Source organism: Amblyomma americanum, chromosome 8 (assembly GCF_052857255.1).
Source record: "Amblyomma americanum isolate KBUSLIRL-KWMA chromosome 8, ASM5285725v1, whole genome shotgun sequence".
NCBI lineage: Eukaryota > Metazoa > Arthropoda > Arachnida > Ixodida > Ixodidae > Amblyomma > Amblyomma americanum.
In genome coordinates this window covers 45,869,026-45,881,429 of record NC_135504.1, presented here as the reverse complement: position 1 = coordinate 45,881,429, position 12,404 = coordinate 45,869,026, and the positions used below count along the sequence as shown (strand labels likewise).

The 12,404-nt window shown below is 43.7% G+C and overlaps 1 protein-coding gene across 1 annotated transcript; it reads right to left on the bottom strand.

Annotated features, from left to right (window-relative positions):
- Positions 1-3,078: 3,078 nt before the first annotated feature.
- LOC144100291 (uncharacterized) lies at positions 3,079-9,446 on the bottom strand. The gene is made up of 2 exons (XM_077633280.1): positions 9,317-9,446; positions 3,079-3,324 (listed from the first exon to the last, which is right to left on the bottom strand). The coding sequence occupies exons 1-2, from the start codon at positions 9,417-9,419 to the stop codon at positions 3,089-3,091; spliced, it is 339 nt and encodes a 112-aa protein (XP_077489406.1). The 5' UTR covers positions 9,420-9,446; the 3' UTR covers positions 3,079-3,088.
- Positions 9,447-12,404: the final 2,958 nt, after the last annotated feature.

Below are 12,404 nucleotides of genomic sequence, written 5' to 3'. Positions count from 1 at the left end.
TTGTACAAGCTTACTCCTTTGCTTTTTTTTATTCTCGAATGTGCAAGACTCGAGCCCAACACGTGTCAATACCTGTGTACTGTAGCATCTTGCCCCGTGTACATTTTTCGGTTTAATGTCATTGTTTATCAATGACGAAGCGACTGGCCGCGTGTTTCTGTGCCATGCCTTCAACGCCGCAACGCGTGTTATTTATTAGAGTTTTCTGCATGCCCCAGAGAAATTTTTTTAATGCTTTTTTATGCTATCTTTACTTGCGAGGAACACGTGCCAACCCCGAAAGCCTGTAAGCTCCACTGTGCGCCACTTTGGACGTCACGCGCATTTTATTACATTGTCATCAGCCAATAGTGGCTGGTCTTATGTCTTCTCATAGGACAAGTATTTAAGGACCAAGCACAGATGCTTTGTGCATTACCTGACGAAGGCCGGGCCAGGGCCGAAATGTTGTTAATAAATCTATGTTTCCGTTCGTGTGCCCCTCTTTTCTGTATTATAAATTTCTCGATCCAGGAAGACTTTTGTCAAGTATATATATATATATATATATATATATATATATATATATATATATATATATATATATAGTCACGGAAACCAAGGGGCATAAGGCAATGTTTTTAATCTTTTTTATTTGTAGTGCCAATCAATCGGTTTAAAGAAAATTAGCAGCTTTTTCTGCTGCTTTATAAGTAATAGTGTGTGCGTGCGTGCGTGCGTGCGTGCGTGCGTGTGCGTGCGTGCGTGCGTGCGTGTGCGTGCGTGCGTGCGTGCGTGCGTGCGTGCGTGTGTGTGTGTGTGTGTGTGTGTGTGTGTGTGTGTGTGTGTGTGTGTGTGTGTGTGTGTGTGTGTGTGTGTGTGTGTGTGTGTGTGTGTGTGTGTGTGTGTGTGTGTGTGTGTGTGTGTGTGTGTGTGTGTGTGTGTGTGTGTGTGTGTGTGTGTGTGTGTGTGTGTGTGTGTGTGTGTGTGTGACATTTTGTGTTAAGTGAGACATTTTTATTTTACGCGTATTTTCGATCGGAGCACGGATCTGAAGAGTGATTTGTCTTCGCTGCTGTTTCCCCTTTAATAGGTATTTGACACCGAACAGGTGAGTTAAAAAGGAATAGTGAGTAAAAAATGAAGGTAATAGAATTTTACTAACAATAACTGCAAGCACAAACAAATAAACATGCACAGAAGAAGCAAAAAATGGGAGTGTGGAAAGTTCATGAAATAAGGGTTTTGTGCAGAACATGTAACCATTAGGGAAGTGCAATATCGAAACGCGACCCCTACGTTGTTAAGTACTGCATCCTTGCTTACTGACAGGCGTGTCGGGATGAGCCCATATGGGCGATATTATGTGTGGACGTGCAGCTATCTTCGTGGAAGAACGCGAGAAGTCGTCGCTCTTCCTGAACGGCAGTGCCAGGAGCGATTAGGATCGAGCGACGGTGCTCTCTGCTCTTAAAGGCGAACAATTATGCCGATAGTAGTGGTCAGTTAAAGACAGACTTCGGCGAAGTATAAGAACTTACTAGGTGCCGCCCCGTAGGGGTGGGATAGACTGTTGGGTAATCGTAGATACACCTCTCTTGCCAGCGCATTCCGTCATTGGCAAAAGCGTAGGCGTATAAAATCAACTAATGCTAGAAAGAGAAATGCAATACGTCTCTTCACAGCCTTTATTGAACAGCACTAGGTATGTTCACCACTGTTCAAAAAGCTCCGAGACTAACTCACTGTTCCAGTCAGGCGCTTGTGCTTTCCAGAGTATTCTTTAGCGCGGCGTAGTTTGTGGTTTAACGTCCTTAGGCGATACTTACCCTATCAGGGACGCAGTAGTGAGTCCCTATCCCGAGCGCCAAATGTTGTTCAGCGAAATAGATGGGACAAACATTTCCAGGTCGTGCAAACTCACGTTATCTACTCTTGATAGCAAGCTGGATGAGCGTTGATTTGTTAGTAGAAAAACTTTTTTAAGACGTTGCTGTCTGGCATATTGCCGTCGAATACCTGCTGTGCATTCAACTTTGATTTATTCTATTCTTTCTCCTCGCGTTCTACTTTTCCCGTATTCCCGTTTTGTTTCTCCTGTTTTTAAGCAGTACTTTTCCATTGTTTCCTTGTACTAACATAGGGCCGACGATTAGATTAGTCAGCCTCACGATCCGGCCAGCCAGCATCAACGGCACTGTTGCGCTCCAGGCTTGAAGAGCCCCCGTTACTGGCCTCTCTGTTCCCACCTGAACAACTCGCAGTTTGCGTGGAGATTTTGAAGAACTAACGAATTGAATTTGATACAGAAGCTGATTTAAAGCAGTAGCACGAGAACATCTAGTTTAATCACAGCTCGTGTTGCTGCTGGGATGGACGAGTGGATTCGCTGTGGGAAACGACACTGTGATATCTCCTTTGTTGGTGGCTGGAATCCCGCACGTGGTGATGCCCATGATTCCCATAATCTTCTGGATACTTGGCTGAGTTTTAGGATGGTGTCCTCCTAATTTAGGCCAGAACAGAGCTTATAAGCATTTCACGCCTAAAACAATTAACCACAGCCCTCTGCGTTGCCTGGAAAACTCCGCACTTCTTCAGCCAACAAAAATCTGTGATTCAGGAACATACCTTATACCACAAGTTTGTGCAGTTAGAAGAGCTCAGTCGCGAGTGTCCTTTTTGCTATTATTTCACCGACACGATCACGGAAGCGACTATACCCGCTGAGACAAAACGTTTTGGAAGAGGGAAAATATTATTTTGATTCTGAGACCAGCTTTCAGGTTTGTGATGTTGTTGCCTTCATGAAATGCGAGAAAGATGAATTTTATTTGCGGCCATTCGCTACCTCAAAAACTGCACGGCAGACAGAAAAAAAAACTATTCTTGTGTTATGCATGGCTTAACATCCCGAAACAGGAGTAAAAAGATCCGAAGTAATATAAACCATCTAGGGTTCCTAAAAGTCGGCCAACATCGCAGAGCAGCATGTTGTTTGTGTATGTAGCCCCCACTGAAATGTGGGCACTGGGGCTGTGAACAACGGGGCAACCTTGGGGCATCAAGCTAAACGCCAAACGCAAGAAGGCACTGAGTCAAGGATACTTTATTCTTCAATTGCAGCAGTGCTCATGGAAACATTCGAGGTGAGATTTGCCGCAGCCGTCTGGTCTGTCGGAAGGCACTGGTATGACCAGATGCAGGGACCACCGATCCCGAGCCGGTAGTAACCGTCGTCGCAGAAGCAGTTAGTCATTTCGTACACAAGGCAAGAATTTTTCTTATCGTCCATGCATGCACAGAAGACGCAAGGGTTATTAAAGGTCCACTTGGGCCCAGTGACTTGAAGAGAAAAAAAAAAAGGACACATGCAGTTAGACGTCCCTAAACGTATCCGGCATGTGGTGCAATTTTATTTACTTCACAAAACGAAACAGCATTGGCGTCTGTGCCTGTCAATACAGGATGCCCCAGCTTAATTTTGTTATTGTTAAAAATGTGGCGAGGCACTATAAAACGATGCACACTTCGCTGGTTGTTCTATGGAACAAGTCACACTATCAGTTCCAGTTCTCATAATTGCAAAATTAATCAGATTAACTAACCAACTTGGCAAGCAGCAAATATAGGCTAAATATTCCAAATAGAAAGTCGCAGAACGGTCGGCAAAACGTCTGAGTGAACAGTTTCTAAGTTTAAAAGTCAAAGAATTCTTTATTTTCGAACCTGCAAGGCACGGAATAACAAATATTTGGCTCAATAGCTGTGTGACAGCTAAAACAGACGACTACAAATTAAAATAAAATACATTAGGCAGCCGTAACGAGCAAACTTTTTAAAAAAAGAAGGAAAAAACAGGAATAAAATTGTTTCTGAACAAAATGTGCACTTGAAACACTTCATATACAACGAATTTAAAAGAGCCAAAAAAAGAATGACAGAGTGCAAAGGAAGAAGAAAGAAAAGATCGAAAAGGCCAAGAGACCGTTAAAAAGTACAGGTCAGGGCCCATCTGTTCTCTAGTAGTTCTTTCTGCGCACTGAAGATGCCCGCGAAGTACAAACATTTTGGCTATTACGACGAGTTACGTGTACTGGAGAGTTTGCATTGCTTGCAAGCTTGTCGAAATAGCACGTGCCCAAAATTTGTTGCGCCCCAGCGCCGAGGGTAGCAGCGTTTTCAAAATTCTGAACACCGATATTGATATTGCTTACGGTGGGCTTCAGGCCTCTCAGTAATTAGGAAGCCTAAACCGAACAGTAAAAAGGAATACTCAGCATTAGTCAGCCATCCTGCTGTTGACGCGTCTACACCGCTGAGATTCCTATTCCGAAAAAAAACACACTCATAATAACATTAATTGGTTTTGGAGGAAAAGAATTGGCGTAATATCTGTCTCATACATTGTTGGACACCTGAACCGCGCCGTAAGAGAAGGGATAAAGGAGGAAGTGAAAGAAGAATGGAAGAAAGAGGTGCCGTAGAGGAGGGCTTCGGAATAATTTCGACCACCTGGGGATCTTTAACGTGCACTGACATCGCACAGCACACAGGCGCCTCAGCGTTTTTCCTCCATAAAAACGCAGCCGCCGCGGTCGGGTTTGAACACTGGAATTCCGGATCAGTAGTCGAGCGCGCTATCCACTGAGCCACCGCGGCGGTTGACTCAAGACCAAGGCCGGATCAAATTCAACAGCACAGCCGCAGTCTTTCCGCACGATCTTTAAAAAAGACGAACAACGAAAAGCAGGGCTTTCTAAAAAACCAAGCGTCAAGCCCGGGAACTCCGGATCAGTAGTCGAGCGCTCTAACCACTCATCCACCGCGGCTGGTGGACGCAAGCTGAGAAAACCTTTTTTTTTTAATTTGTGCAAAGTCTCAGGTCGAACACCTTGTATATGTACGAAAGAAAAGAGACGTTGTGAACAAACACTATACTTCACGTTTCCGCCGAGGACATGACTTCGCCTGAACCGGATCTGCAGGCAGTATCTTAAATTTATATGCTGTTATCACGATCTACACCATTTAGGTGAATATGTAAGAAAAAGCACCAAGATAAAATGGAGTCGAAATCATGCAACCGAAAACGTGTTAGGCTTTGTACTAGAGGTCATCTAAAATGTCAAGAGAATATAGACACGTAGGGAACTTACACGATGCAGAATACTGCGCAGTACACACATGTCCAAATGGGTGGGGTAGAAAAAAAAAATGGACACGAGGCGGAGCTCAATTCTATACGACAATATTTTCCACACGAAATGTACTCATCCAAAAAATGCATACATCAATAGAATACAAAATATTAATGTCGTTTGTAGCAGCTTTTATGGTTTGTGCAGTTGAAATTTCTTCTTGCAATTTCTTGCAATGCCTTCGGAAAAAATAGAGCAGAGCACAGAGAGCACCAATGTGCTTGAATAAATATTTATCTCACCATTTTACCATGCGAGTTGTATCGCATTCAGCCACTTCAGAAGCTGCACTAGTCAGGAAAGCGCTTTCTGAGCACTGGCTTTTACAGCATAGCCTAAAAGGTAACCCCATGACCGTTTTGCGATCATATGTCCACCCTCTGCCCACGGTTCGCGCTTCTTTTGTTCATTACAACTAACAGCGCAAAATGTACAAACACGAAAATATAGGAGGATATACGACGGGCGCTTGTCGTGTGTTCCTCTTTCTTTTTGTCTTTGAGGTTTATTGTGCAATTTGTTGCAATAGATCGCTACCACAGCGCCTCGCCCAGCTCGCTATGCTTCCTTTGCAGTCTTGAGACGCGGTGCGCTAAGCTGTAGGGGAGTGATGCAGGTGAGGAGGCACGTTGCATGAGTACCCCCTCAATGCTCCCCGCCTGTCTCTTCGTGCATTCTTCGGCGTTATCAGGTTGAACGCGTGGTCCTGATACAGCGCACATATTTCGGAATGCTTCTAAGACGCTGCATGATCCCGGTATTTACAGCCCGAAGGAATGCGGCGGGTCCAACATGCGTAGTATGCTCCTAGGACGCTGCTCATGAAAGCGCTACCCGATAATGTCCGCTGACCTCTCGCCATACATTTGGTACACCGAATGAGGCAGCAATCTCTGCAACAGGCGCAATGCTCGACTTACAGATATGAGTGCCGCTTGCCAAGGAGTTTTGATACTGCCAAGAGCCAATGTTCCAAAAAAGCAGCATTTGCATGAATCTCATTAGTACCGAAAGGCACACAGGTTTATTTTTCATTTTTTTCTCACAAAATCACCAAATATTTGTCATTAATTTTTGCACTTTCGATCACTTAAATATTTGTTTTCTTCAAGTTGGATGAATAACAACACGGCTGTCACAATGCCAAAATATTCCCGTTTGATATTAATAGATTACAGCCTTCAAGTAAGCCGATTATAATATATATAGTCGCTAGTTCTCTACAATCACCATATAGTGTGCAAAACAAAATTAAATAGCGTGTATTTTGAAGCGAAATGAAAAATAGAGTTTGATATGTCCCAATAATAGAACATTGACGATAAAAAAAAGACTAAATTTACGTCAGATCCCCACATATCCCTATATTTTTCTAATCTGTAGCTTACCGACGGACTACATTCTCCTTTCTTCACGCCATAGGTAGAGTAAAATTCTTGTCGTACAGCTACTGCCATCACCATTCGCCAAAGTCCGTACTTGTAGCTCGCGGTAATACTAAATATTCTGTGTCCTGCTGCGGAGGAAGGTGGCGCTAGTGAACACCCGCAAAGCTAGGTTAATAGCAACATGAATCAAACCGAAGATTTGGGACTTGATAGAGCACCGTACCGGACTTAAAAAGGTCGTCGGTTTCTTGTGACACCACCACCATATGGTGGTGTTTGTCACACTTTCTAATCAGTTATCTTTCAGCAATAAAATAATTCAAATACTATTATCGCACTGACCTACTCAACAAATCTAAAAAAACTAAAAATGTTCTCAAGCGATTTCCTTGGCGCCGGTGCTTATTGGCTTCGTTAAGTTAAAAATATACATAACTTGCCATGTATTGCCACCTTTCAGGGGAGCCCGGCACTATTTCAAAGAAGAAGGCTTTTTTTATGTATTATTATGGCTTCTACTGCAAAGAAACTACCGATGTTGCCGGCCATGGCTGAAAAGGTGATTAATATAGATGCATGAATGCAGTTTACTGTAGATGCAGATTTGTAGTTGCCCGTTCGTAATACCCAAACCCATTTTTTTTTTTAATTTTGAAAACAATTTTTTTTGCCGCTTTGCCCCAACAATGTTTGACCATCTTGCGCTAAAAGGCACAGGCTTCCGAAAATCTCACGTGCCAATCAGCGCTCCCCAGCGCACCTCACTCCATGGTGCATGAGCCACGTTCCATTCTCAGTCCCACCTTCGTTACGCCGCTCATGCCTGCTGGCTGCTGCAGCCTACACGAGAAAGTAACGTTACACATGCCTGACGAAGCGACCAGGACAGATGGGCACCGCTTTACGTGGAGGGTTTCAAAGCTCGCGTCTTTTGGCGGCGCAAGATAGTAGTCATTGAACCAGAGAGCTGAGGGTAATAGCGTTTCTGGAATGCTTAAGAGAGGTACCGCTTAGAATACAGGCTGGCTGCAAATGTCACATTGCTGTACCTAAACAAAGTTAGTTATAAGAAATGCGGCATTCATCTTAAAAGTTAATAATTATCTTTTTTCAATGTCTGCAAACACTGTTTTAATCGTGCCGCAAATGCCCTGTATCATCAAACAGCTTCACCGGAATAAATCAGAAATTATAAGTCTATAGCGGTGTTGTGTGTGTGACTCCTATTTCTTCTCTTGCGCCCGTTTTCGCTGGTTCCACCTACTGTGTAAGCCCTCTGAGAACTCCTCAGGTTAGACTCCTCAGTCTGTGTACAAGTTTACACTGGTTGAAACCTGTACCCAGAAGGATTATGGTGGTGGCTGTTTTATCACCGGTCATTCAATTCCCCCGCATCCATCGCCACCGCAGGTTATAGCTTTGGTAAGTATTTCCATTGCCAACTACGACAGAGATTCCGCATGTCTCCTTTAAGGGCATTAGAAGGGAAGTGAACAAAAGCGAGGAAAAATTGTGCTGGCGGAACAAAAAAATATTCATGAAAAATAAAACTTCTTATTCAGCCAAGAAAGAAGAAAGCAATCAGGCCTTGGTGAGTGACGCGCGTCGGACTATTATCTTCAATTAAGATAGGCGTATTCCTAATATCACCAATTTCGCGGTCCAACTTGGTGGAGTCGGTTCCTTGTCATTAAATTGCCGAAGCATGACCACGATCGCGAGATTTTTATTAGAATAAACTGCACATCTCCAATCAAAAAACTTTAATTTTAAACCCAACGTTTCGAAGCCAGCTCGGCTCCGTCATCGGGGGCGACTGAGGGCATAAGCTAGCGTCTTTAAATATGGATGGGAGGAGGGGGTCAAAGGAACGAAAGTTGTGATGCGAAAGGGGTGGGGGAGGGGTTGGAAGGGGGGCTTAGGCTGTGAGTCACGTTGTCGCACTGTGGGGAGGCGGTCAAAGGTGCCTTTTTTTCTTTCGTTTAGTTCCAGAGCGAAGTCCCTGGGCTTATACTGGGGGCAGATTTCCTTTCGTGCGGTTGATGTTGTACGGTGTAGTTTGGATATGTCAGGACTCGAGAAGGAGCCTTTTGTGGCACTTTGTTTTGGTTCAGAGGATGCTGGTTTCTTCGAAGTTGATTCTGTGATCTGAGTCCTCGGAATGTCGGCTACAGAATTGCGCTCACTGGCGAAGTTGCGGGGCGTCGTTTTTATATTGCCGAAAAAATTCGGCAACATAAAAACGACGTCCGCAACTTCTATTTCGTTTGGCATACTGGCGTACTGACGTTTGGCTCATGTTGCTTCTTTGAAATCACAATGTATGTAATGTTTTAATTCCTTTTGCGTTCTGGCCGGCGTGGTAGCTGAGTGGTTATGGCACTCGGCTGGTGACCCGCGAGAAGCAAGTTGAGATCTCGGCCGTGGCGGTTGAATTTGATAGCGGCGAAGTTCTAGAGGCCCGTGTACTGTGAGATGTCAGTACTCGTTAAAAAACCCCAGATCGTCGAAATTTCCGGAGCCCTTCACTACGGCGCCCCTCATCGCCTGAGTCGCTTTGGGATAATAAACCCCTATAAACCAGACCAAACCAGCTTCGTTAATATTCGCAGAAAAGTGGTAATGCTGGCAGTGTGGGGTGCATTTCGAGTCCTTCGTTCTGAACTATTGCGCTAAATGTGAGTGCCTTCACTTACTGTTACCCATGTTAGATGTCGTGAAAACAAAATTAAAATTATGAACACGCACCATATCTGCTGGCTTCAACAACTGTAGCCGAGAAGAAAATTATTGTGAGCAGCACGGCAACCATGAGAGATTTCTGTCGATGCGATATGCACGACACAAGCATTCTTCCTTTTGAGCTGACGTTACCAACTGTTTTCCTTATGCTTCACATAATTATGCACATTTCGCAAAGGGAACTAAAACCTAACGTGAGCGTAGGTTTCTGACAGTCGTAAAAAACTTTATGACTCTGTTTAACTAACCTTCTCAAGTCAAGGAAAGCTGCAGAGTTCTGGTACATTCCACTTCTTCTCCAGTACAGCATTTTCGTAAATAAAGGAAGTGTAGTGCTGTTTCGACATGATGCTGCAAAAACTGGCAGTAACTCTGACAGTTACTCCAGACTCAAATAAACACAATTCGGAATACGAAAGTTTCGGTTCTCTCAAATAACTTTCTCCTTGCCCAAAATTGCTTTTCTTCTGTGTCTAACTTTTCCTTCGTCCCTGTTAGTCGTTGCATTCTTCATCCGTGAACAGATTGCACAATTCTGCTTACCTACTAAAGCCACCCGACGTTTCTTACTTTAAATGGGTACACAAATCCGCTATCCTTCTTGTAGCACGCAGCTGTTCCACTTCGAATAGGTATTGCCTATATGTCGTCATACTCACCACTTGTGTCACTGATAGTGAGCATAATGATGACGTATACGCAGAACAAGAAAATTGTCATACCAAGTCACTAATAGCCTATTAGCCGCCGTAACTCTGTTACGTCTGCTCAAATGAATGTCTGGCATTCCCGAGCCCAGATTTTACGTGTCCCAAGAAAGTCATTTTGTCTTCTTTCTTTGCTCTGGGATAATATTCGAGGAAATACTTACGAAGTTCATCAATATACTGGTTTCGAAAGCGCGATCTGCGCAGCATCAGTAAATGTTCATATATATTCAATATATAAATCTTATATTTTCTATCTTTGCACCTAAATTGCGTCCTCATTTCAGATCGAACACCTGCAGCAATTATTGCCCTTACATTAATTCTTCACAGTACATCTACTCGCAAACTGTGCAGTGCAATACCTTATTTGCCAACTGGCCTGCATCTTCACGACGTCGGCGTACTGATGTTCCAGATATTTCGGACTACTGGTGACCAGCTGCTCTGCAAAAGAGTGTGGGAACAAGATATGCCACATGCGTTCTAAAGAGGTTTAATATATATATATATATATATATATATATATATATATATATATATATATTATTGCACAAAGTGCAGAATGAAGCTTAGTGCCGAACGAACATAACCCTGATGAGCGCAAAGTTTTTTACACTAATATTTAACTATTAAAAAGCCGCAGCATCAACTGTGAGGATGATGCATGTCGATATATCAAAAGATTGGTGGATTCAGTGTGATTTGGCATTACTCCTTGAAGAGGTGCGTCAGATTGCTTTCTTTCTGTGAATAATTGGTTTTTGGGGAAAGGAAATGGCGCAGTATCTGTCTCATATATCACTCCTCGCTCTATATTTCCGCTCTGGCCTCTGAAACGTTCGGCATTTTTTTTCTTTTTCTTCTTTTCTTTTGTTACATTTCTTATTCCTCTGCAACTTGAGATCGTCTGTTTTTTTTTTCTCCTGTGCTGCCCATCCTAATCGACGTCCTTCAAATAGTAATGTCTCCGTATGCAAATTGTTTCATTTAAAGCCAATATAAAACAGTCTATATTGTTAGTAAGCCATCAATTATGGTCTAACACGCATTGTTAAGTTTGGAATTTTGACATTTATTCAGAGGGAGTTACACAAAAAAACAATGTACAGCCATATATAACTTTGACATTGCGTGAAAGCAAAGCCGGACTATGAGGATGAATCAGCTTGTAGATTAAAGCAGTGGCGGAGTACGTTTGGCAGTCAGTAGCATCACAAAAAAACTTACCACACTGTTAAATTGAAAAACAAATGAGAGGCTCCTTGTTTCACGCCATAACTAACGTGTATCGTCTCGAGGCAGTGGCTTCCAGGCGCGCCAAAGGCCAGGCGGCTGGTTTCGTCTCTCTACTTGTTCAGCCATAGTTCTGGTTTCGAAACCCAAAGAAACTCAGCACCTGCTTCCTCTCGAGCTGCACTCGTTGGCCAACTTAGAAATAGTCGAGGGTCCCTGCGTAACATAACAGCGAAGGCAGTGGTATCTCTAGAAGAGAGCCTTGGAGATCCGGCCACACCCGTGACCGACCGTCAGATATACTTGCACTGCGGCTTGGAATTTTATATCCACTTCACGGAAATCATCTTCAAGAGGGCTTACGACGAGGACTCGACCCCTAATGTCCCTGCGCGTTTAAATGGAACTGCAAAATTTGTTTTATGAAGACCTGTGTTCGCATCGCCCCGCAGCTTGTCATACTAGACATCCATGCCACTGCGCCTCAGGCTACCGATGACGGTTTCTAACACACTCTGTTCGCGCGTAAAAATTATCCCTAGCCACTCCTAAAGGCTACCAAAGTCCTCGAATCCTGTTGGCGCCGATGCTCCGGATAAAAGCGTTCACCGAAGACTTCTGAACGGGGCAAGAATTTGGCCTTGACAAGCACCTGCGCGTGAAGATCACGATTTCTAGGAAGTCGCCGCCTTACAGTACTACAGATCACTGATGTTCAAGAATTGAAGAAAGTCGACAAGAAAGTTAATCATGTAGCTGCAAATCTTTCCATGGTCTCCCTATAGCAACTCGCGAGCCACCAATCACAAAGAATTCAACCGGCAAGCAGGACCACTCGGTAAGACACACTACAACTAATAGCAGATTGGAGTCAAAGTTGAGCAGATTGGAGTCAAAGTTATCGTGGCATGACAAGGAAATAACCCTGGCAGAAGATGTATTTCCGAACACCGAAAGCTAACAGTGCATTTACATGCACACATTGTCCAGAACGTCACTGCCACATCTTCTAGACGACACGATAGCTCCCGTAAGTGAACTAATATGTTAGCTCAAAACATGCATCCAGAGTTCTCAATGGCTCAAGTGTAATAGCGGGACAGTATCCAGAATGCCGTCCAACCCAAACAACACTGCCACATGTGCTAAAC

Coding starts and splice junctions, on each gene's coding strand:
- LOC144100291 (XM_077633280.1), bottom strand. CDS start 9,419: ATGCTTGTGTCGTGCATATCGCATCGACAGAAATCTCTCATGGTTGCC. Junction 3,325..9,316: donor TGTTGAAGCCAGCAGATATG/GTGCGTGTTCAT, acceptor TTTCTCTTCAAG/TCACTGGGCCCAAGTGGACC.